Source organism: Schistosoma mansoni, chromosome 2, assembly GCF_000237925.1.
Source record: "Schistosoma mansoni strain Puerto Rico chromosome 2, complete genome".
NCBI classification, from domain to species: Eukaryota; Metazoa; Platyhelminthes; class Trematoda; order Strigeidida; family Schistosomatidae; genus Schistosoma; species Schistosoma mansoni.
In genome coordinates, this window is record NC_031496.1 from 3961232 (window position 1) to 3986177 (window position 24946).

At 40.6% G+C, this 24946-nt stretch overlaps 1 protein-coding gene across 1 annotated transcript; it reads left to right on the forward strand.

The window, feature by feature from the left end:
* Positions 1 to 19864: 19864 nt before the first annotated feature.
* Positions 19865 to 20179, forward strand: Smp_201390 (uncharacterized protein; the record flags this gene model as incomplete). The annotated part of the gene is made up of 1 exon (XM_018795381.1): positions 19865 to 20179. One exon carries the CDS (start codon positions 19865 to 19867, stop codon positions 20177 to 20179), a length of 315 nt encoding a protein of 104 aa, XP_018649699.1.
* Between the last annotated feature and the right edge of the window lie 4767 nt (positions 20180 to 24946).

Below are 24946 nucleotides of genomic sequence, written 5' to 3' on the forward strand. Positions count from 1 at the left end.
TGGAGCCAATCCATCAGGACCAGCTGCTTTTCCTCGTTTCAGATTACCTATAGCCTTTTGAACTTCAAGTAGGGTCGGGGGGCCTACCTCAATGTTCCATTCAGGTTTTCTAGGAATAGTGGGTAGTTGTGCAGTAGCTGAAGGCCAGCTAAACTGCTCCTTAAAGTGTTCTGCCCATCGTTCTAAACGTTTAGGTTGAGAGCAGATAAGGGTTCCGTCTTTTTCCGAGATTGTCTCACTTACACTTGACTTCTTAATTCCAGTTTCTTTTATTAGTCTGAATAGTTGCCTGGTGTTGCCTACAGCCGCTGCCTTTTCCATCTCTTTTGCTTTCGTTGCCCACCACTGCTCACGATCGTTCCTTAGACTTTTAGTTAACCTAGATCTAATTTGTTTACGCTCTTCGTCGTGTTCAGAGCCTGATGGGATGAGTTTACGCGAATCCATCAGTGAAATAGACTTAGAGGAAATCCACTGGTTTTTTGGAGCCCTATGGTTTAAATGACTAATAGATGTTACTGCTGTTTCCACAGCTGTTCGTATGTCTTTCCAAGCAGCATCTGGGTCAGTCTCGTTTACAGAACTGCCTAGATGTGAATCCAGTTGTTTCTGGAATTCGCATTTGGCTTTCTCGTCCTCCAGTTCAATCCTAATGGGTCTTCCTAGTGTACTTTTCCTGCGTCCATTGAGGCGCAGACAAATGCGCGCTCGTATTAAAGCGTGATCAGAGTCTAAACAAGTATTCCAATACGAGCGACAATCTTCTATTGAGCCTCTCCAACGATGACTGATGACAATATGGTCTATTTGAGTCCATCGTTGGTTTGGTGCAGGTGGTCGCCATGTTAGACGATGTCTCTCCTTATGTTTAAAATTAGTGCTTGCTAAAAATAAACGATTGTCTGAGCATAGTTGCAACAGACGATCACCATTATCGGTTCGTTGAGCCGGAATACTAAAACACCCACCTAAATGTCTTTCTGTTTGATTTAAGCTGCCTACCTGGGCATTAAAGTCACCCGCTACGACTACTATGTCTGAGCGCTTAGCTTTCTGAAGAAGCTCAGAGAGTTTTCTGTAAAAGTCACTTCATCATGGCTGCAGTCAGTGGGAGCGTAGGCAGAAACGACGAAAAGGCAACGACGTGTGTCCCTATCCTTCCGAGTTCTTACGGAGCCATTTAGCCGGACAACACACAGGCGACTGTTAACAGGGATCCATTCTAGTAGTGCCTGTTCTGCCCTTGTACTTAGTGCTATGCCTACACCTGCAAGTCCACGAGAACTAGCCAACGGGTCGCCAGATACACGGAGGGTGTATTTCGTCGGCTGTCCATTTTGGCGAGGTGAGGTCAAGTGAATGACCACACTGGGATCCTGTATGCGTGTTTCGGAGACACAGCATACATCAATGGTACGAGATTCTAGAGTTTTAGCTAAGGAGGCCTGTTAACCGATTTGGCATAGGGTACGTACGTTGAAGGCTCCAATGTGTAGTTTGGAGCGAGGTTTTAGAAATGCTAAGCAGAAAAAATTATTATTCATCAAATAACGTACACTTACAAATATCTATTGAAAACTGAATACCTATGGTTAGATTCCATATTTGATAGTGTTATGTAAGAAATTTAACACTGACTAAAAACAGCTTACAGATATCTACGTCTCTTTTATGAAGAATATGTAAGTCCACATTTTCATTGAACTAGTTTTATCGCTCGTTACTTTAAGAACTATCTAAGAAATCCCTTTAAATTTATAGAAGGTATTCTCAACAGATTGGTCCGAATTGAGATACCACTGACAATCAGGGAATACTGAACAACTGTTTCGTCCCGTTATGAGGCTCTCTAGAAGTGCACATCAATAATCTCAAAAGAAATGTAACTCAAAAGCATAGAGTTTCTTGACGAGCATCTAATCAATAGAACCATCGGGTTATCATTCAGCGATATACATTTCCATCTTCAACCAGTTCTTTATATGACACAACTGTTATCCAATGGTACTGATGATATATATTTCACTTAGAGACGTTTAAACTCTAAAAGAGTTGTAATATCCTAATAAAAATATACTTCTCTTTAAAAACAAGTGAACAAAATCATGAGTCAATTGAAGCTAGACCACCATGGAAAACCTGGAAGCAATGGTCCGCCATTTCGTCTTATTGTGGGGCTCCTCAGCAATGCGCATCCACGATCCCGCCTCACGAGATTCGAACACAGGACCTATCAATCTCGCGCGCGGGCGCTTAACCACTAGCTTGTTAGTGTTCATTATTGTAATAACTATTCTTTTTGATCACATTCACAGTGTAATGCTTATTTATATTTAATTTGTTTATTAGTTACCAGCTCATATTTCATAGCCATCTTCCTAATTGCCCTACTTCATATTTATCTTTATTTCTTTCACTATGATTTATTCTACTTAGAGGAATCAATCATAATACCCTAGTACGGCTGAGAGTGGGGGAAGTCAGCTTTCCCTCTCCAAATGCTCTCACATGGCCACGCGTATATAGCCTCTGCCACCCAAGTCCTACTCATTGCCTTCTCGCGACATCACTGTTGTTTACAAAATTGAGAGAACGAAAAGTGAATGTCCGGCGGTCTAACCGGTTTCTTGCACACGGAAAGTCCACCTGAAAGAGTTGGGAAACCCTGACTCCAAACCAATGGTGCACATGGGCTCCAGTATCCCGAGAAAACAAATGGCGTATGAATCAATCGTTGGTCACGACGCTCCACTGCCTTGTGGATCAGATCTTTAGGCCGAGTGTGGCCCCGTAAGAAAACCACCTGCTTCAGTTTGGGCACCTGGGTAGTATCATAACCCTCTCACAAATCAAATGAGATTTGTGTGGCACATATATATCTGGTGCTTCCTTGCACCGATATTTGTGTTTAAATAAATAAATAAAATTCTACATAGAAAATTCAATTGTACATTCAATAATTTACTACTACTATAAAGAACGAGAACACAAGTGGGGACAATCGAATGTATTTGAAGACATAAATTACAGAAAATCTTATTCAAATCTGAGAACCATGCAGTAAAGACTTCATTTGCACAATGTCAATCAATTGTCTCATATTTGAATGTTCCTTTTGTAAATATCAGTCAATCGTCTGAGATTTCAATATTCCTGCATTTCCGTACCCATTGCCTTCTGTTCCCTTTTTTTTCTTTCTCAGTCTTCTTGAGCTTCTGCTGCCAAACATTCTATTTCTAACTAGCGTTAGATACTACTTATGTGGATATAAGTAACGCACACCGCATTACTTCTGTTATTACGGTAAAATAATGTAACCTGACTAAAGGGGAGTTTAAGAAGCTTAGTTCCATGAATATTCCTTAATTTCATCTTTTACTAATTAAAATCTAGATATATGTATTCTAGGAGGGAAGTTTTGTGGAGATTTTAGTAATTTGATATAGTTGACAGCATGAGTCAATTGAACCTAGACTACCTACCATGGAAAACGTGAAAGCACTGGACAGCTGTTTCGTCTTATTATGAGAGTACAGGTTTTCCATGGTGATCTAACACTAGTTGTCTCATGAATTTGATTATAAAATTATTAAAATCTTTCACAAAACCCTCTTTTGATAACTTAATAATAGTTTAAAAGTCGGAGAAAGAAATTTTTCGTCAAACAAAACTGTTTAGTTATAATCTAAACACCTATTTCTAAACTTGTCAAAAGTTTAAAAGCACCTCTCCCCCCGAGGAAAAGATGTTTCGAAGGTCTAAAAACCTATGAGAGGAATCACTTTTTGATGACATTGAAGGATATTTTTATAGCTGAAATCATGAGTCAATTGAAGCTAGACCACCATGGAAAACCTGGAAGCATTGGACGGCCGTTTCATCTTATTGTGGGACTCCTCAGCAGTGCGCATCCACGACCTCGCCTCGCAAGATTCGAACCGAAGACCTACCAGTCTCGCGCCAGAGCACTTAACTTTGAATTGATCAAAGAGAATTAAGTAGTCTTAACTATTGTAATTCAATAAACCAGTAAAACTTTGGCATACTGAATAACAAAAAGAAAACATATCAGTATAGGGTTGTGTAGATTGTTGAGTTCATATTGATATCATGATTGGACCAATATTAGATCATCATTGGACCGCCATTTCATCCCAATATGGGACTCCTCAGCAGTACTCATCCACATTCCCACATGCGGGACTCAAACCCAGGACCTCCGGTCTCGTGAGTAAACTCTTAACCTCTAAAACACTGATCTGACATTCAACGGTTGCAATATCTAACTTCAACCAATCCACAATATTGTGCAACCTTTCACTATTGTTTTCAATGAGTAACTGCCTCTACAACAGACACGGTTGAAATCCATTGGTCACAGCTTCTCACTAGAACTCCAAGAAGTCAGTCACTAGTGAGTACATGATGATGATTATTATCAGAATGTGGATTTGTGAAGACTATAGTAATTCTAATAGTTGGGTCCATGAGAAATCCCATACTAGGACGAAACAGCTATCCATTGCTTTCAAATTTACAATGGTGGTCTATCTTAGATCGACTCATGATACATATAGATAGATAGATCATAGAAAAATCATTTAAAACATGAATAATAAAAACTTGGGACTTACTTGAATGATTGAAATTATCCGATTGTTTTAATATATTCTCAATAGAAAATAATTGAGATTTTTGATTAGTTAACATAATAGATTCCAATATTGGATTGTATTTATATACTACTAGTTGGTCAGTAGTATATATATATATACATATACCAAGCTTCTTCTCTTTTCTTTCTTTTCTTTTTCTTCTTTTTTCTGCTTTAATCGTCTTTCTCTTTTCTTAAATCATTCACAAATATGTTTATGATATCTACCTACACTAATCATTTAAATAATTGAAAAATAAGTAGTATACAATAGTTTTATTTAATTTAAACAAATGAAATGGAATGAAATATTCAATTCATTAAAATAGGTTTTTATTTTATTCCCCTTTTTAACAAGGTGTCAAGGGGAGCACACGTGCACACACACACACACACAAAAAGGGGGGAGAGAAGAGAAATAGGTGGAATGTATTTCATCCCTTTCATTTAACCTTGATAATCAGTTACACAATTCCTTTCATCAAAATAATTTTTTTTAAAAAGAGATAATAATAATAATAAACAAAGTGTCAAGGGGAGCACACACACACATACGCACAAACACACAAAGGGGGACAGAAGAGAAATAGGTGGAGAACAAAAAAAAACTGGGAGAATAATGACCATAATCAAATTTTAATCGAATACAAATACTTCTAGCAGTAGTAGTGCTAGTATCTTAGTCTAACAGATTTTTCCCCTACCTAATTCTTCTTTAAACACACACACTTGTTTATTTTATTATCTATTACCCATTATTATTAGCAGTAGTATTGTTGTTATTTACCTAATGAGTTGAATAAGCAGAAAATAATTAGGTCTCAATCATCAATTTTACAAATTGAATAAAATCTTTTCTTTTCTTTATCTATCTATAATACCAGATGTTTATTGATGAATTTCATGGGGGGTTGGGTGGGGGGGGGTGAGGGATGGGATGGGAAGTAGCCCATTTCCCCTTTTGTTACGTAATGATTTGCCTAATTTCTTTTTATTTTCATAACTAAACCCTTCTGTAATGTTTTCTTTTCTTTTTTTAACACCACCCTTATTTTCTATTTTCAGACAAAATTTACTCAAATTTTAAATGTATCTTTACAAAAGGTTAAATATATATGGAAACTAATCAGTCACTAACCAATTAGAGTATAATACCTTATTGAGTTTTATACATTATCATTATGATATTAGGTAATGATATATAGATATCATAACACCTTAGTTATAACATAACCATTTTGGTATTATAATAATGATACCCATGAGGTTGATAAATATATTGAATTAAATGAATAGAGTAATATATACATACTGTGTGTTGAACATTACACCGAGAAATAGAGACAGATATGAGAAGAATGAACAAAAAAATGGATAGAACTAGAAAAGAAGGCCCAGGACAGAGTGGGTTGGAGAATGGTGGTCGGCGGCCTATGCTCCATTGGGAGTAACAGGCGTAAGTAAGTAAGTAAGTAAAGTGTGTTGGATAGTTACTATAATTTGTATGTTTATTATTTGATTATTAAATCAATCTAATACTAACAGAAAACTGATTAGGTTCTTTTTGATAAATGTATTGAAGTTATATTCATTGGGTGTTGTATAGTTGTTATATCTTCCCATTGTTATTTAGGACTACAATTGATCAGTCTCTCACTTATTAGCATATGTGCATCCTGTGTAGACTGATTAGACACTGCCTCAAGTCACAAGCTTTATAAGTAAAGATGAATTATGGCTAGCAGTGGAATCAAGTTTGACGCGCGTTCCGTCCTAGTTGGGACTCGTCATATGGATGTACACCTGCATCTTAGAGTTGATCTTCACTCTAGGACTCGAACCCAGTACTGTTCTCTTCAAACGCCGTCGCGTTATTCACTTAGCTACTGAGTCCTGATAGCCAACTGCTTGTGAAATGGGGTGTTGTTTACTTGTATCTTCCCATTGATCAACGGCGGCCTGTTTAAGCATCTGGGCTACCTGTTCCTGTCATCTAGATATTTCAACAAGTTATCTAATTTCGTTTGTTTTAATACATCATTATGCCCATTAATCGCACAGCCTATTCAGGTGCGTTTCTGAAAAGTGTAAGACCTTTCGCTGTAAAGGTCACAGAAGGCTTAATCAGAGATATCGTGGTTGCTGGCAATATGCAGCGAGAAGAATGTACATTATCCAGATGTCGACTGACTGGGCTGTTAACTTCTAACTGGCGATCACTTAATATTTATCGTCAGGAAGGATGAAGGAGTAAGAAACGGAAACTTGTTGAAGTACTTTGTGCTGAGAATTCAATATTGTACCAAAAATATAATATTGAATAAAGCTAATAATGATAATAATAATAATTGTTATTTAGAACTTCATTTGATCCTGTGTGGACTGCCTAGATATTGCCTCAAGTCATAAGCTTTATAAGCAATGATGGATAGGGACTAGTAGTGAAATCCAGAACGCTCATTTCGAGTAGGATGTCTTATGTAATACTAAAATACTAAATAATCAGATAGCTTAGATAATAACAATGATTTAATGACTGGTATCAAATACTAACTAAAAAATTGAGAAAATGTAGTTTACCTCGAGAAAGAAATATCAGAAATGCATAGAACAACGGAAACAAGATAATAAACTATGTATCCATCCAACCAACCATCGATCCATGCATACATACATGAGAAATACAAACCGACCACGTATCAATGATTTTGATTAGTCAATCGACTTATCCAACCGAATCTTCAGATCGTCCATTGCACCTGATATAACGGGTGATTTATGATATATACCTACGTTACACGCATATTACGATAATAGGTTAATATGTTAGTATGATCAATCACGTTATGTCAGGATCAGGATTCATGAGAAAAAATTGAGAACAGGATTAATGGAAAGGAACACTAAATTCAATACACGTACTAGCAGATAAACACGTGAGTCCACTGTAGAAATCAATGATAAGAAAGGAAATCACAAACTAAATAGACTAAAGACTGTGTCTGTTTGTCGGCGCTCAACGATCAATCATCGTTTGCATTTACTACCACATATCACCATCTCCTTTAAGTTTGTGCGTAGGTGTTTAGTTCCATATTCATCTAAAAAGACTGATCTGCATCATAACACTACATCTGTCTTTTCTCACAAAACAATATAGGGTCCTTATATAGCCATACTATGACCAATTTGACGTCACCGATTCGCACAATCTTCTCATATCCCCATACTTCGATGATCATATGTGAGTACTTGGGGATACATATTGACATTATAATTTAAGGCATTCCTATCGCTTTTCATGTTAGAATACACAAGGCCATTGTTCCAGTTATTAGGTAAATACGCATTCATATGTGTAATTAGTACGACATGTGATTCATCCAGGCTTGGTTCACCTGCAAAACAATCAAATGAAAAAAAAATACACATCTGCCCCATACTCATTGGGATAATTTTGGACTCTATTTGAACTTTCTGACTGTGAAAACTTCATAACTGGAAAAAAACTGGTTCTCTAACTGCTTCGGAAAAACTTGTTATCCCCTCTGATTCATCATACCACTGACTAGGGTGTCTGCCAAACGTACATGTCTAACAACAAACAAGATAACATTAGAAATGTGACTAGAATTCAACTCATTTGGAACATATTTTTCCATATACATTAGGGATAAACACTAGAGGTTGATCCATTGTGAGGGCAAATAACATCTGATATGAAACCACGAGGACTGTAATCAGATTTTAACTCATTTAAGACTCGTTCCTCACACTTGATTAGGATTACACTAGAAATAAATCAATCATTAGGACAAACCACATATGATAAAATAACATCAGAGTTCTCATCAGAATTTGATTCATTCGACATATCTCCCACGTATTTGTAGACAACTTCATTAGAAGTACAGGAATCATGAGGACAACGCATATCTGGTAAACCAATATCATGAATCTGATCAAAGTATAATTCATTGAAAACATTATTCACACAAAAATTGAAGACTTCACTCGATAGAGGTAAATCATTAGACGGGTCGGAATAAATATCTTCGAAATATTTGAATCTTGCTCCAAATGCCAACATTATTAAGCATAAATTCACATGATATTGTTTGTTTGAATCTTCCAATTGATGTTTACGACTACAATTGGTCAGGCTCTAATTGGCATATGTGCATACTGTGCGTATTGCCTCGATATAGCCTTAATTCATAAGCATTGTAAACAAAGATGGATAATGGATAGCAGTGGAATCCAGTTGGACGCGTATTTCATCTTATTTGGGACTCGTCATATGGATGTACAACTGCATCTCGGAGTTGATTTTCACTCTGGGGCTCGAACCCAGTATTGTTCGCTTTAAATGCCATCGAGTTATCCATTTAGCTACTGAGTCCTGATAGCCACTTGTTTGTGCGTTGAGGGGGAATAATTTAGATTCACATGGTATTGTTTCTTTAGGTATTTCCAAAATTTTCATTCGGGTTCTCACAAATGGATCTAGTATAAAATCCAAAGTATTCATTTCCGATTGATAAACAAGATTCAACGAAAAAATAAAGAAAGGTGAGTAGGTTAGTTTATATATTGCACTTACGACAAGCTTGGCAAACAACACTTGCTGATATTACCAGTAAATTACGCATATATAGGAATACGAAACAATCAAAAAGGATTTGTCTACAATTTGTCAGTCAATGTGTATAGATTGAATGTTTAGCAGAGATGTACACACTGGATGGTCTGCTTATTTGTCTGTGTGGCTGCAGTCTGTCGATCTGTCATCAGAAATCTGTGTGCCTATTTATATGCGCCTCATTACAAGTCAGTGAATCATCCAGTCAATTAGACTCTCCCTTCCGCTACGAATACCACAAGCGTACACACAGAGATATGCATAAATGGAGACACACGGACCGATGGAGAGGTACACAGACTGACAGAGAGAGACAGACGGGCATGCAGACAGGCACACGGAATGACATGCAATGCATGGATCAATCAATCGATCAATCGATGGTTGAAAGAATCAATGAATGAATCAAAGAGTGTAGTGAGAGAGAGTGAGAGACAGAGACACACACAGAGAGAGAGAGAGAGAGAGAAAGAGACAGCGACGAACGGTCGATTACATAGTTGAATTTTCGATGAATCACTCGATCAAATGCACACATTCTTCCATCCATCCATCCGTACATCCATGCAAATCACAAACCGACCACCCATCAATGCTTTCGATTAGTGCATCGACTTATCATCCAACATCCGTTTGTCAATCGAATCCTCACATCGTTCATGACAGCATGAGTGTTATTTGATTAATATGTGTTGTATTCTCTTACTCTGATCTCGGTTTTCACTTGCTCATTCTCCCTGACCATCTGGTCAGTTGTGGTATAGATTCGGTGGAAATGGTAGTATTATTCGTAGTGGTATTATTCGTAGTAGTACTAGTCGTGGTAGTGTGAGTAGTAATAATATAAGTGGTAATGGTTGTAGTGGTAGTGGTAGTAGTGGTCGTCGTTGTCGTCGTCGTCGTAGTAGTAGTAGTAGTAGTAGTAGTAGAAGTAGTAGTGTTTGTGGTAGTAGTGTTAGTCTTAGTAGTAGTCTTATTAGTAATATTTGTAGTCGTGTTAGTGGTAGTAATATTTGATGATGTTGTTGATTTTGGTGGTGGTGGTGGTGTTTTTGTTGTTGTTGTTGTTGTTGTTTGTGTGTGTGTGTGTGTTTGTGTAGGTGTTATAAGATGGTGATTGTAGTTGAACGTGTTGTGTGAGACAGGTTATTTGATGATTGTTGGAGGAGGTGATTGGGGTTGTTTGTGTGTGAAGAGAATGGCCGGCTCCGTAGCTCAGTTGGTTAGAGCGTCGTGCTAATAACGCGAATGTCGAGGGTTCGATCCCCTCCGGAGCCAACTTTTCACCACCACATTCTCAGATAATCATTTCTATGCGCTCCAAATAATGTTAACCTATCCACACCACTATCACGACCACTCACACACACAAGTGTGCAGGAATAACATCAATAATCAACGCTCACCACCTACAAATGCCCACAAATAATAACATGCAAAAGTCGAAATCCACATGAACACTGAGTAATATCGCGCGTCACACTCAGCTTCAATGTAAGCGACAGAGACAACAACAGCAACAGAGCATGCATCTGCATATCTTTCTGAGTGTGCGTCTTACGTGTGCATGTGCGAAGACACCGGCGTCATCATCGCCCATATGTGAATCAATCAAACAGGATTTGTCTACAATTTGTCAGTCAATGTGTATAGATTGAATGTCTAACAGAGATGTACACACTGGATGGTCTGCTTATTTGTCTGTGTGGCTGCAGTCTGTCGATCTGTCATCAGAAATCTGTGTGCCTATTTATATGCGCCTCATTACAAGTCAGTGAATCATCCAGTCAATTAGACTCTCCCTTCCGCTACGAATACCACAAGCGTACACACAGAGATATGCATAAATGGAGACACACGGACCGATGGAGAGGTACACAGACTGACAGAGAGAGACAGACGGGCATGCAGACAGGCACACGGAATGACATGCAATGCATGGATCAATCAATCGATCAATCGATGGTTGAAAGAATCAATGAATGAATCAAAGAGTGTAGTGAGAGAGAGTGAGAGACAGAGACACAGAGAGAGAGAGAGAGAGAGAGAGAGAAAGAGACAGCGACGAACGGTCGATTACATAGTTGAATTTTCGATGAATCACTCGATCAAATGCACACATTCTTCCATCCATCCATCCGTACATCCATGCAAATCACAAACCGACCACCCATCAATGCTTTCGATTAGTGCATCGACTTATCATCCAACATCCGTTTGTCAATCGAATCCTCACATCGTTCATGACAGCATGAGTGTTATTTGATTAATATGTGTTGTATTCTCTTACTCTGATCTCGGTTTTCACTTGCTCATTCTCCCTGACCATCTGGTCAGTTGTGGTATAGATTCGGTGGAAATGGTAGTATTATTCGTAGTGGTATTATTCGTAGTAGTACTAGTCGTGGTAGTGTGAGTAGTAATAATATAAGTGGTAATGGTTGTAGTGGTAGTGGTAGTAGTGGTCGTCGTTGTCGTCGTCGTCGTCGTAGTAGTAGTAGTAGTAGTAGTAGTAGTAGAATTAGTAGTGTTTGTGGTAGTAGTGTTGTGGTGTGGTCTACTTATATCCATATAAGTAGTATATGGTGTGGGTCAGACATAGAATGTATTTTGGCAGAAGACCGATGAGGAAAGAACTGAAATGAAACGCAAACGTCTGGAAAATGCATGAGCAATGGAATAAGAGAAGAAACAGTGAAGATTGAAACAATTGGTTGTTAATTTGCAAATTAACTGTTCATTGTTTGGTAATCAGAATTTATTGAGATAGTCTGTAATCTTTGCTTAAATACATTCGATTGTCCCCAGTTGTGTTTTGTTCACTACATTTGGTGTCGCTGCCAACCAGGAGGAGGAAGGGTGCTGTTCTGCGGACGCCGCTGCGGGTCTGGAGTTGAGGTGCTAGTTGGGGCAGTCTGGTGTGGAGAGTTGGCGTCGAGTGGAGTGTTCTGGCGGGGCGGCGTTGGCTGTAGCGGGTGCTGTCGACGGAGAGGAGCAGTGGGACGTGCGGCTGCTGGGCGGACATCGGATGTAGATGGCTCAGCAGGCCGGTGGAGTACGGGTGTTGAACGTCCCAGGTGCCGGGTGGATGCGGATGTTGGTGCCCCGGCAGGTCGACGGAGCTATGGAGGTCAGCGCGCCGCAGACTCGACATTCTGACGGAGAGTTTGGCACAGACTGCAGTGAAAGAAGATAGTGGCATGGCGAGCAGAACCACCGCATGAACGAATGCTTTAAAGGGGGGACGAGTGTGGTGTGGTCTACTTATATCCATATAAGTAGTATATGGTGTGGGTCAGACATAGAATGTATTTTGGCAGAAGACCGATGAGGAAAGAACTGAAATGAAACGCAAACGTCTGGAAAATGCATGAGCAATGGAATAAGAGAAGAAACAGTGAAGATTGAAACAATTGGTTGTTAATTTGCAAATTGACTGTTCATTGTTTGGTAATCAGAATTTATTGAGATAGTCTGTAATCTTTGCTTAAATACATTCGATTGTCCCCAGTTGTGTTTTGTTCACTACAGTGTTAGTCTTAGTAGTAGTCTTATTAGTAATATTTGTAGTCGTGTTAGTGGTAGTAATATTTGATGATGTTGTTGTTTTTGGTGGTGGTGGTGTTGTTTTTGTTGTTGTTGTTGTTGTTTGTGTGTGTGTGTGTGTTTGTGTAGGTGTTATAAGATGGTGATTGTAGTTGAACGTGTTGTGTGAGACAGGTTATTTGATGACTGTTGGAGGAGGTGATTGGGGTTGTTTGTGTGTGAAGAGAATGGCCGGCTCCGTAGCTCAGTTGGTTAGAGCGTCGTGCTAATAACGCGAATGTCGAGGGTTCGATCCCCTCTGGAGCCAACTTTTCACCATCACATTCTCAGATAATCATTTCTATGCGCTCCAAATAATGTTAACCTATCCACACCACTATCACGACCACTCACACACACAAGTGTGCAGGAATAACATCAATAATCAACGCTCACCACCTACAAATGCCCACAAATAATAACATGCAAAAGTCGAAATCCACATGAACACTGAGTAATATCGCGCGTCACACTCAGCTTCAATGTAAGCGACAGAGACAACAACAGCAACAGAGCATGCATCTGCATATCTTTCTGAGTGTGCGTCTTACGTGTGCATGTGCGAAGACACCGGCGTCATCATCGCCCATATGTGAATCAATCAAACAGGATTTGTCTACAATTTGTCAGTCAATGTGTATAGATTGAATGTTTAGCAGAGATGTACACACTGGATGGTCTGCTTATTTGTCTGTGTGGCTGCAGTCTGTCGATCTGTCATCAGAAATCTGTGTGCCTATTTATATGCGCCTCATTACAAGTCAGTGAATCATCCAGTCAATTAGACTCTCCCTTCCGCTACGAATACCACAAGCGTACACACAGAGATATGCATAAATGGAGACACACGGACCGATGGAGAGGTACACAGACTGACAGAGAGAGACAGACGGGCATGCAGACAGGCACACGGAATGACATGCAATGCATGGATCAATCAATCGATCAATCGATGGTTGAAAGAATCAATGAATGAATCAAAGAGTGTAGTGAGAGAGAGTGAGAGACAGAGACACAGAGAGAGAGAGAGAGAGAGAAAGAGACAGCGACGAACGGTCGATTACATAGTTGGATTACATAGTTGAATTTTCGATGAATCACTCGATCAAATGCACACATTCTTCCATCCATCCATCCGTACATCCATGCAAATCACAAACCGACCACCCATCAATGCTTTCGATTAGTGCATCGACTTATCATCCAACATCCGTTTGTCAATCGAATCCTCACATCGTTCATGACAGCATGAGTGTTATTTGATTAATATGTGTTGTATTCTCTTACTCTGATCTCGGTTTTCACTTGCTCATTCTCCCTGACCATCTGGTCAGTTGTGGTATAGATTCGGTGGAAATGGTAGTATTATTCGTAGTAGTACTAGTCGTGGTAGTGTGAGTCGTGGTAGTGTGAGTAGTAATAATATAAGTGGTAATGGTTGTAGTGGTAGTGGTAGTAGTGGTCGTCGTTGTCGTCGTCGTCGTCGTAGTAGTAGTAGTAGTAGTAGTAGAAGTAGTAGTGTTTGTGGTAGTAGTGTTAGTCTTAGTAGTAGTCTTATTAGTAATATTTGTAGTCGTGTTAGTGGTAGTAATATTTGATGATGTTGTTGATTTTGGTGGTGGTGGTGGTGTTTTTGTTGTTGTTGTTGTTGTTTGTGTGTGTGTGTGTTTGTGTAGGTGTTATAAGATGGTGATTGTAGTTGAACGTGTTGTGTGAGACAGGTTATTTGATGATTGTTGGAGGAGGTGATTGGGGTTGTTTGTGTGTGAAGAGAATGGCCGGCTCCGTAGCTCAGTTGGTTAGAGCGTCGTGCTAATAACGCGAATGTCGAGGGTTCGATCCCCTCCGGAGCCAACTTTTCACCATCACATTCTCAGATAATCATTTCTATGTGCTCCAAATAATGTCAACCTATCCACACCACTATCACGACCACTCACACACACAAGTGTGCAGGAATAACATCAATAATCAACGCTCACCACCTACAAATGCCCACAAATAATAACATGCAAAAGTCGAAATCCACATGAACACTGAGTAATATCGCGCGTCACACTCAGCTTCAATGTAAGCGACAGAGACAACAACAGCAACAGAGCATGCATCTGCATATCTTTCTGAGTGTGCGTCTCACGTGTGCATGTGCGAAGACACCGGCGTCATCATCGCCCATATGTGAATCAATCAAACAGGATTTGTCTACAATTTGTCAGTCAATGTGTATAGATTGAATGTTTAGCAGAGATGTACACACTGGATGGTCTGCTTATTTGTCTGTGTGGCTGCAGTCTGTCGATCTGTCATCAGAAATCTGTGTGCCTATTTATATGCGCCTCATTACAAGTCAGTGAATCATCCAGTCAATTAGACTCTCCCTTCCGCTACGAATACCACAAGCGTACACACAGAGATATGCATAAATGGAGACACACGGACCGATGGAGAGGTACACAGACTGACAGAGAGAGACAGACGGGCATGCAGACAGGCACACGGAATGACATGCAATGCATGGATCAATCAATCGATCAATCGATGGTTGAAAGAATCAATGAATGAATCAAAGAGTGTAGTGAGAGAGAGTGAGAGACAGAGACACAGAGAGAGAGAGAGAGAGAAAGAGACAGCGACGAACGGTCGATTACATAGTTGAATTTTCGATGAATCACTCGATCAAATGCACACATTCTTCCATCCATCCATCCGTACATCCATGCAAATCACAAACCGACCACCCATCAATGCTTTCGATTAGTGCATCGACTTATCATCCAACATCCGTTTGTCAATCGAATCCTCACATCGTTCATGACAGCATGAGTGTTATTTGATTAATATGTGTTGTATTCTCTTACTCTGATCTCGGTTTTCACTTGCTCATTCTCCCTGACCATCTGGTCAGTTGTGGTATAGATTCGGTGGAAATGGTAGTATTATTCGTAGTGGTATTATTCGTAGTAGTACTAGTCGTGGTAGTGTGAGTAGTAATAATATAAGTGGTAATGGTTGTAGTGGTAGTGGTAGTAGTGGTCGTCGTTGTCGTCGTCGTCGTCGTCGTAGTAGTAGTAGTAGTAGTAGTAGAAGTAGTAGTGTTTGTGGTAGTAGTGTTAGTCTTAGTAGTAGTCTTATTAGTAATATTTGTAGTCGTGTTAGTGGTAGTAATATTTGATGATGTTGTTGATTTTGGTGGTGGTGGTGGTGTTTTTGTTGTTGTTGTTGTTGTTTGTGTGTGTGTGTGTGTTTGTGTAGGTGTTATAAGATGGTGATTGTAGTTGAACGTGTTGTGTGAGACAGGTTATTTGATGATTGTTGGAGGAGGTGATTGGGGTTGTTTGTGTGTGAAGAGAATGGCCGGCTGCGTAGCTCAGTTGGTTAGAGCGTCGTGCTAATAACGCGAATGTCGAGGGTCCGATCCCCTCCGGAGCCAACTTTTCACCACCACATTCTCAGATAATCATTTCTATGCGCTCCAAATAATGTCAACCTATCCACACCACTATCACGACCACTCACACACACAAGTGTGCAGGAATAACATCAATAATCAACGCTCACCACCTACAAATGCCCACAAATAATAACATGCAAAAGTCGAAATCCACATGAACACTGAGTAATATCGCGCGTCACACTCAGCTTCAATGTAAGCGACAGAGACAACAACAGCAACAGAGCATGCATCTGCATATCTTTCTGAGTGTGCGTCTCACGTGTGCATGTGCGAAGACACCGGCGTCATCATCGCCCATATGTGAATCAATCAAACAGGATTTGTCTACAATTTGTCAGTCAATGTGTATAGATTGAATGTTTAACAGAGATGTACACACTGGATGGTCTGCTTATTTGTCTGTGTGGCTGCAGTCTGTCGATCTGTCATCAGAAATCTGTGTGCCTATTTATATGCGCCTCATTACAAGTCAGTGAATCATCCAGTCAATTAGACTCTCCCTTCCGCTACGAATACCACAAGCGTACACACAGAGATATGCATAAATGGAGACACACGGACAGATGGAGAGGTACACAGACTGACAGAGAGAGACAGACGGGCATGCAGACAGGCACACGGAATGACATGCAATGCATGGATCAATCAATCGATCAATCGATGGTTGAAAGAATCAATGAATGAATCAAAGAGTGTAGTGAGAGAGAGTGAGAGACAGAGACACACACACACAGAGAAAGAGAGAGAGAGAGACAGCGACGAACGGTCGATTACATAGTTGAATTTTCGATGAATCACTCGATCAAATGCACACATTCTTCCATCCATCCATCCGTACATCCATGCAAATCACAAACCGACCACCCATCAATGCTTTCGATTAGTGCATCGACTTATCATCCAACATCCGTTTGTCAATCGAATCCTCACATCGTTCATGACAGCATGAGTGTTATTTGATTAATATGTGTTGTATTCTCTTACTCTGATCTCGGTTTTCACTTGCTCATTCTCCCTGACCATCTGGTCAGTTGTGGTATAGATTCGGTGGAAATGGTAGTATTATTCGTAGTGGTATTATTCGTAGTAGTACTAGTCGTGGTAGTGTGAGTAGTAATAATATAAGTGGTAATGGTTGTAGTGGTAGTGGTAGTAGTGGTCGTCGTTGTCGTCGTCGTCGTAGTAGTAGTAGTAGTAGTAGTAGTAGTAGTAGTAGAAGTAGTAGTGTTTGTGGTAGTAGTGTTAGTCTTAGTAGTAGTCTTATTAGTAATATTTGTAGTCGTGTTAGTGGTAGTAATATTTGATGATGCTGTTGTTTTTGGTGGTGTTTTTGTTGTTTTTGTTGTTGTTGTTGTTTGTGTGTGTGTGTGTTTGTGTAGGTGTTATAAGATGGTGATTGTAGTTGAACGTGTTGTGTGAGACAGGTTATTTGATGATTGTTGGAGGAGGTGATTGGGGTTGTTTGTGTGTGAAGAGAATGGCCGGCTCCGTAGCTCAGTTGGTTAGAGCGTCGTGCTAATAACGCGAATGTCGAGGGTTCGATCCCCTCCGGAGCCAACTTTTCACCACCACATTCTCAGATAATCATTTCTATGCGCTCCAAATAATGTTAACCTATCCACACCACTATCACGACCACTCACACACACAAGTGTGCAGGAATAACATCAATAATCAACGCTCACCACCTACAAATGCCCACAAATAATAACGTGCAAAAGTCGAAATCCACATGAACACTGAGTAATATCGCGCGTCACACTCAGCTTCAATGTAAGCGACAGAGACAACAACAGCAACAGAGCATGCATCTGCATATCTTTCTGAGTGTGCGTCTCACGTGTGCATGTGCGAAGACACCGGCGTCATCATCGCCCATATGTGAATCAATCAAACAGGACTTGTCTACAATTTGTCAGTCAATGTGTATAGATTGAATGTTTAGCAGAGATGTACACACTGGATGGTCTGCTTATTTGTCTGTGTGGCTGCAGTCTGTCGATCTGTCATCAGAAATCTGTATGCCTATTTATATGCGCCTCATTACAAGTCAGTGAATCATCCAGTCAATTAGACTCTCCCTTCCGCTACGAATACCACAAGCGTACACACAGAGATATGCATAAATGGAGACACACGGACCGATGGAGAGGTACACAGACTGACAGAGAGAGACAGACGGGCATGCAGACAGGCACACGGAATGACATGCAATGCATGGATCAATCAATCGATCAATCGATGGTTGAAAGAATCAATGAATGAATCAAAGAGTGTAGTGAGAGAGAGTGAGAGACAGACACACACACACACAGAGAGAGAGAGAGAGAGAGAGAAAGAGACAGCGACGAACGGTCGATTACATAGTTGAATTTTCGATGAATCACTCGATCAAATGCACACATTCTTCCATCCATCCATCCGTACATCCATGCAAATCACAAACCGACCACCCATCAATGCTTTCGATTAGTGCATCGACTTATCATCCAACATCCGTTTGTCAATCGAATCCTCACATCGTTCATGACAGCATGAGTGTTATTTGATTAATATGTGTTGTATTCTCTTACTCTGATCTCGGTTTTCACTTGCTCATTCTCCCTGACCATCTGGTCAGTTGTGGTATAGATTCGGTGGAAATGGTAGTATTATTCGTAGTGGTATTATTCGTAGTAGTACTAGTCGTGGTAGTGTGAGTAGTAATATTATAAGTGTTAGTGGTAGTAGTGGTCGTCGTTGTCGTCGTCGTCGTCGTCGTCGTAGTAGTAGTAGTAGTAGTAGTAGAATTAGTAGTGTTTGTGGTAGTAGTGTTAGTCTTAGTAGTAGTCTTATTAGTAATATTTGTAGTCGTGTTAGTGGTAGTAATATTTGATGATGTTGTTGATTTTGGTGGTGGTGGTGGTGTTTTTGTTGTTGTTGTTGTTGTTGTTTGTGTGTGTGTGTGTGTTTGTGTAGGTGTTATAAGATGGTGATTGTAGTTGAACGTGTTGTGTGAGACAGGTTATTTGATGATTGTTGGAGGAGGTGATTGGGGTTGTTTGTGTGTGAAGAGAATGGCCGGCTCCGTAGCTCAGTTGGTTAGAGCGTCGTGCTAATAACGCGAATGTCGAGGGTTCGATCCCCTCCGGAGCCAACTTCTCACCACCACATTCTCAGATAATCATTTCTATGCGCTCCAAATAATGTTAACCTATCCACACCACTATCACGACCACTCACACACACAAGTGTGCAGGAATAACATCAATAATCAACGCTCACCACCTACAAATGCCCACAAATAATAACATGCAAAAGTCGAAATCCACATGAACACTGAGTAATATCGCGCGTCACACTCAGCTTCAATGTAAGCGACAGAGACAACAACAGCAACAGAGCATGCATCTGCATATCTTTCTGAGTGTGCGTCTCACGTGTGCATGTGCGAAGACACCGGCGTCATCATCGCCCATATGTGAATCAATCAAACAGGATTTGTCTACAATTTGTCAGTCAATGTGTATAGATTGAATGTTTAGCAGAGATGTACACACTGGATGGTCTGCTTATTTGTCTGTGTGGCTGCAGTCTGTCGATCTGTCATCAGAAATCTGTGTGCCTATTTATATGCGCCTCATTACAAGTCAGTGAATTATCCAGTCAATTAGACTCTCCCTTCCGCTACGAATACCACAAGCGTACACACAGAGATATGCATAAATGGAGACACACGGACCGATGGAGAGGTACACAGACTGACAGAGAGAGACAGACGGGCATGCAGACAGGCACACGGAATGACATGCAATGCATGGATCAATCAATCGATCAATCGATGGTTGAAAGAATCAATGAATGAATCAAAGAGTGTAGTGAGAGACAGAGACACACACAGAGAGAGAGAGAGAGAGAGAGAAAGAGACAGCGACGAACGGTCGATTACATAGTTGAATTTTCGATGAATCACTCGATCAAATGCACACATTCTTCCATCCATCCATCCGTACATCCATGCAAATCACAAACCGACCACCCATCAATGCTTTCGATTAGTGCATCGACTTATCATCCAACATCCGTTTGTCAATCGAATCCTCACATCGTTCATGACAGCATGAGTGTTATTTGATTAATATGTGTTGTATTCTCTTACTCTGATCTCGGTTTTCACTTGCTCATTCTCCCTGACCATCTGGTCAGTTGTGGTATAGATTCGGTGGAAATGGTAGTATTATTCGTAGTGGTATTATTCGTAGTAGTACTAGTCGTGGTAGTGTGAGTAGTAATATTATAAGTGTTAGTGGTAGTAGTGGTCGTCGTTGTCGTCGTCGTCGTCGTCGTCGTAGTAGTAGTAGTAGTAGTAGTAGAATTAGTAGTGTTTGTGGTAGTAGTGTTAGTCTTAGTAGTAGTCTTATTAGTAATATTTGTAGTCGTGTTAGTGGTAGTAATATTTGATGATGTTGTTGATTTTGGTGGTGGTGGTGGTGTTTTTGTTGTTGTTGTTGTTGTTGTTTGTGTGTGTGTGTGTGTTTGTGTAGGTGTTATAAGATGGTGATTGTAGTTGAACGTGTTGTGTGAGACAGGTTATTTGATGATTGTTGGAGGAGGTGATTGGGGTTGTTTGTGTGTGAAGAGAATGGCCGGCTCCGTAGCTCAGTTGGTTAGAGCGTCGTGCTAATAACGCGAATGTCGAGGGTTCGATCCCCTCCGGAGCCAACTTTCCACCACCACATTCTCAGATAATCATTTCTATGCGCTCCAAATAATGTTAACCTATCCACACCACTATCACGACCACTCACACACACAAGTGTGCAGGAATAACATCAATAATCAACGCTCACCACCTACAAATGCCCACAAATAATAACATGCAAAAGTCGAAATCCACATGAACACTGAGTAATATCGCGCGTCACACTCAGCTTCAATGTAAGCGACAGAGACAACAACAGCAACAGAGTATGCATCTGCATATCTTTCTGAGTGTGCGTCTCACGTGTGCATGTGCGAAGACACCGGCGTCATCATCGCCCATATGTGAATCAATCAAACAGGATTTGTCTACAATTTGTCAGTCAATGTGTATAGATTGAATGTTTAGCAGAGATGTACACACTGGATGGTCTGCTTATTTGTCTGTGTGGCTGCAGTCTGTCGATCTGTCATCAGAAATCTGTGTGCCTATTTATATGCGCCTCATTACAAGTCAGTGAATCATCCAGTCAATTAGACTCTCCCTTCCGCTACGAATACCACAAGCGTACACACAGAGATATGCATAAATGGAGACACACGGACAGATGGAGAGGTACACAGACTGACAGAGAGAGACAGACGGGCATGCAGACAGGCACACGGAATGACATGCAATGCATGGATCAATCAATCGATCAATCGATGGTTGAAAGAATCAATGAATGAATCAAAGAGTGTAGTGAGAGAGAGTGAGAGACAGAGACACACACACAGAGAGAGAGAGAGAGAGAGAGAGAGAAAGAGACAGCGACGAACGGTCGATTACATAGTTGAATTTTCGATGAATCACTCGATCAAATGCACACATTCTTCCATCCATCCATCCGTACATCCATGCAAATCACAAACCGACCACCCATCAATGCTTTCGATTAGTGCATCGACTTATCATCCAACATCCGTTTGTCAATCGAATCCTCACATCGTTCATGACAGCATGAGTGTTATTTGATTAATATGTGTTGTATTCTCTTACTCTGATCTCGGTTTTCACTTGCTCATTCTCCCTGACCATCTGGTCAGTTGTGGTATAGATTCGGTGGAAATGGTAGTATTATTCGTAGTGGTATTATTCGTAGTAGTACTAGTCGTGGTAGTGTGAGTAGTAATATTATAAGTGTTAGTGGTAGTAGTGGTCGTCGTTGTTGTCGTCGTCGTCGTCGTAGTAGTAGTAGTAGTAGTAGTAGTAGAAGTAGTAGTGTTTGTGGTAGTAGTGTTAGTCTTAGTAGTAGTCTTATTAGTAATATTTGTAGTCGTGTTAGTGGTAGTAATATTTGATGACGTTGTTGATTTTGGTGGTGGTGGTGGTGTTTTTGTTGTTGTTGTTGTTTGTGTGTGTGTGTGTGTGTTTGTGTAGGTGTTATAAGATGGTGATTGTAGTTGAACGTGTTGTGTGAGACAGGTTATTTGATGATTGTTGGAGGAGGTGATTGGGGTTGTTTGTGTGTGAAGAGAATGGCCGGCTCCGTAGCTCAGTTGGTTAGAGCGTCGTGCTAATAACGCGAATGTCGAGGGTTCGATCCCCTCCGGAGCCAACTTTCCACCACCACATTCTCAGATAATCATTTCTATGCGCTCCAAATAATGTTAACCTATCCACACCACTATCACGACCACTCACACACACAAGTGTGCAGGAATAACATCAATAATCAACGCTCACCACCTACAAATGCCCACAAATAATAACATGCAAAAGTCGAAATCCACATGAACACTGAGTAATATCGCGCGTCACACTCAGCTTCAATGTAAGCGACAGAGACAACAACAGCAACAGAGCATGCATCTGCATATCTTTCTGAGTGTGCGTCTCACGTGTGCATGTGCGAAGACACCGGCGTCATCATCGCCCATATGTGAATCAATCAAACAGGATTTGTCTACAATTTGTCAGTCAATGTGTATAGATTGAATGTTTAGCAGAGATGTACACACTGGATGGTCTGCTTATTTGTCTGTGTGGCTGCAGTCTGTCGATCTGTCATCAGAAATCTGTGTGCCTATTTATATGCGCCTCATTACAAGTCAGTGAATCATCCAGTCAATTAGACTCTCCCTTCCGCTACGAATACCACAAGCGTACACACAGAGATATGCATAAATGGAGACACACGGACAGATGGAGAGGTACACAGACTGACAGAGAGAGACAGACGGGCATGCAGACAGGCACACGGAATGACATGCAATGCATGGATCAATCAATCGATCAATCGATGGTTGAAAGAATCAATGAATGAATCAAAGAGTGTAGTGAGAGAGAGTGAGAGACAGAGACACACACACAGAGAGAGAGAGAGAGAGAGAGAAAGAGACAGCGACGAACGGTCGATTACATAGTTGAATTTTCGATGAATCACTCGATCAAATGCACACATTCTTCCATCCATCCATCCGTACATCCATGCAAATCACAAACCGACCACCCATCAATGCTTTCGATTAGTGCATCGACTTATCATCCAACATCCGTTTGTCAATCGAATCCTCACATCGTTCATGACAGCATGAGTGTTATTTGATTAATATGTGTTGTATTCTCTTACTCTGATCTCGGTTTTCACTTGCTCATTCTCCCTGACCATCTGGTCAGTTGTGGTATAGATTCGGTGGAAATGGTAGTATTATTCGTAGTGGTATTATTCGTAGTAGTACTAGTCGTGGTAGTGTGAGTAGTAATATTATAAGTGTTAGTGGTAGTAGTGGTCGTCGTTGTCGTCGTCGTCGTCGTAGTAGTAGTAGTAGTAGTAGTAGTAGTAGTAGAATTAGTAGTGTTTGTGGTAGTAGTGTTAGTCTTAGTAGTAGTCTTATTAGTAATATTTGTAGTCGTGTTAGTGGTAGTAATATTTGATGATGTTGTTGATTTTGGTGGTGGTGGTGGTGTTTTTGTTGTTGTTGTTGTTGTTGTTTGTGTGTGTGTGTGTTTGTGTAGGTGTTATAAGATGGTGATTGTAGTTGAACGTGTTGTGTGAGACAGGTTATTTGATGATTGTTGGAGGAGGTGATTGGGGTTGTTTGTGTGTGAAGAGAATGGCCGGCTCCGTAGCTCAGTTGGTTAGAGCGTCGTGCTAATAACGCGAATGTCGAGGGTTCGATCCCCTCCGGAGCCAACTTTTCACCACCACATTCTCAGATAATCATTTCTATGCGCTCCAAATAATGTTAACCTATCCACACCACTATCACGACCACTCACACACACAAGTGTGCAGGAATAACATCAATAATCAACGCTCACCACCTACAAATGCCCACAAATAATAACATGCAAAAGTCGAAATCCACATGAACACTGAGTAATATCGCGCGTCACACTCAGCTTCAATGTAAGCGACAGAGACAACAACAGCAACAGAGCATGCATCTGCATATCTTTCTGAGTGTGCGTCTCACGTGTGCATGTGCGAAGACACCGGCGTCATCATCGCCCATATGTGAATCAATCAAACAGGATTTGTCTACAATTTGTCAGTCAATGTGTATAGATTGAATGTTTAACAGAGATGTACACACTGGATGGTCTGCTTATTTGTCTGTGTGGCTGCAGTCTGTCGATCTGTCATCAGAAATCTGTGTGCCTATTTATATGCGCCTCATTACAAGTCAGTGAATCATCCAGTCAATTAGACTCTCCCTTCCGCTACGAATACCACAAGCGTACACACAGAGATATGCATAAATGGAGACACACGGACCGATGGAGAGGTACACAGACTGACAGAGAGAGACAGACGGGCATGCAGACAGGCACACGGAATGACATGCAATGCATGGATCAATCAATCGATCAATCGATGGTTGAAAGAATCAATGAATGAATCAAAGAGTGTAGTGAGAGAGAGTGAGAGACAGAGACACACAGAGA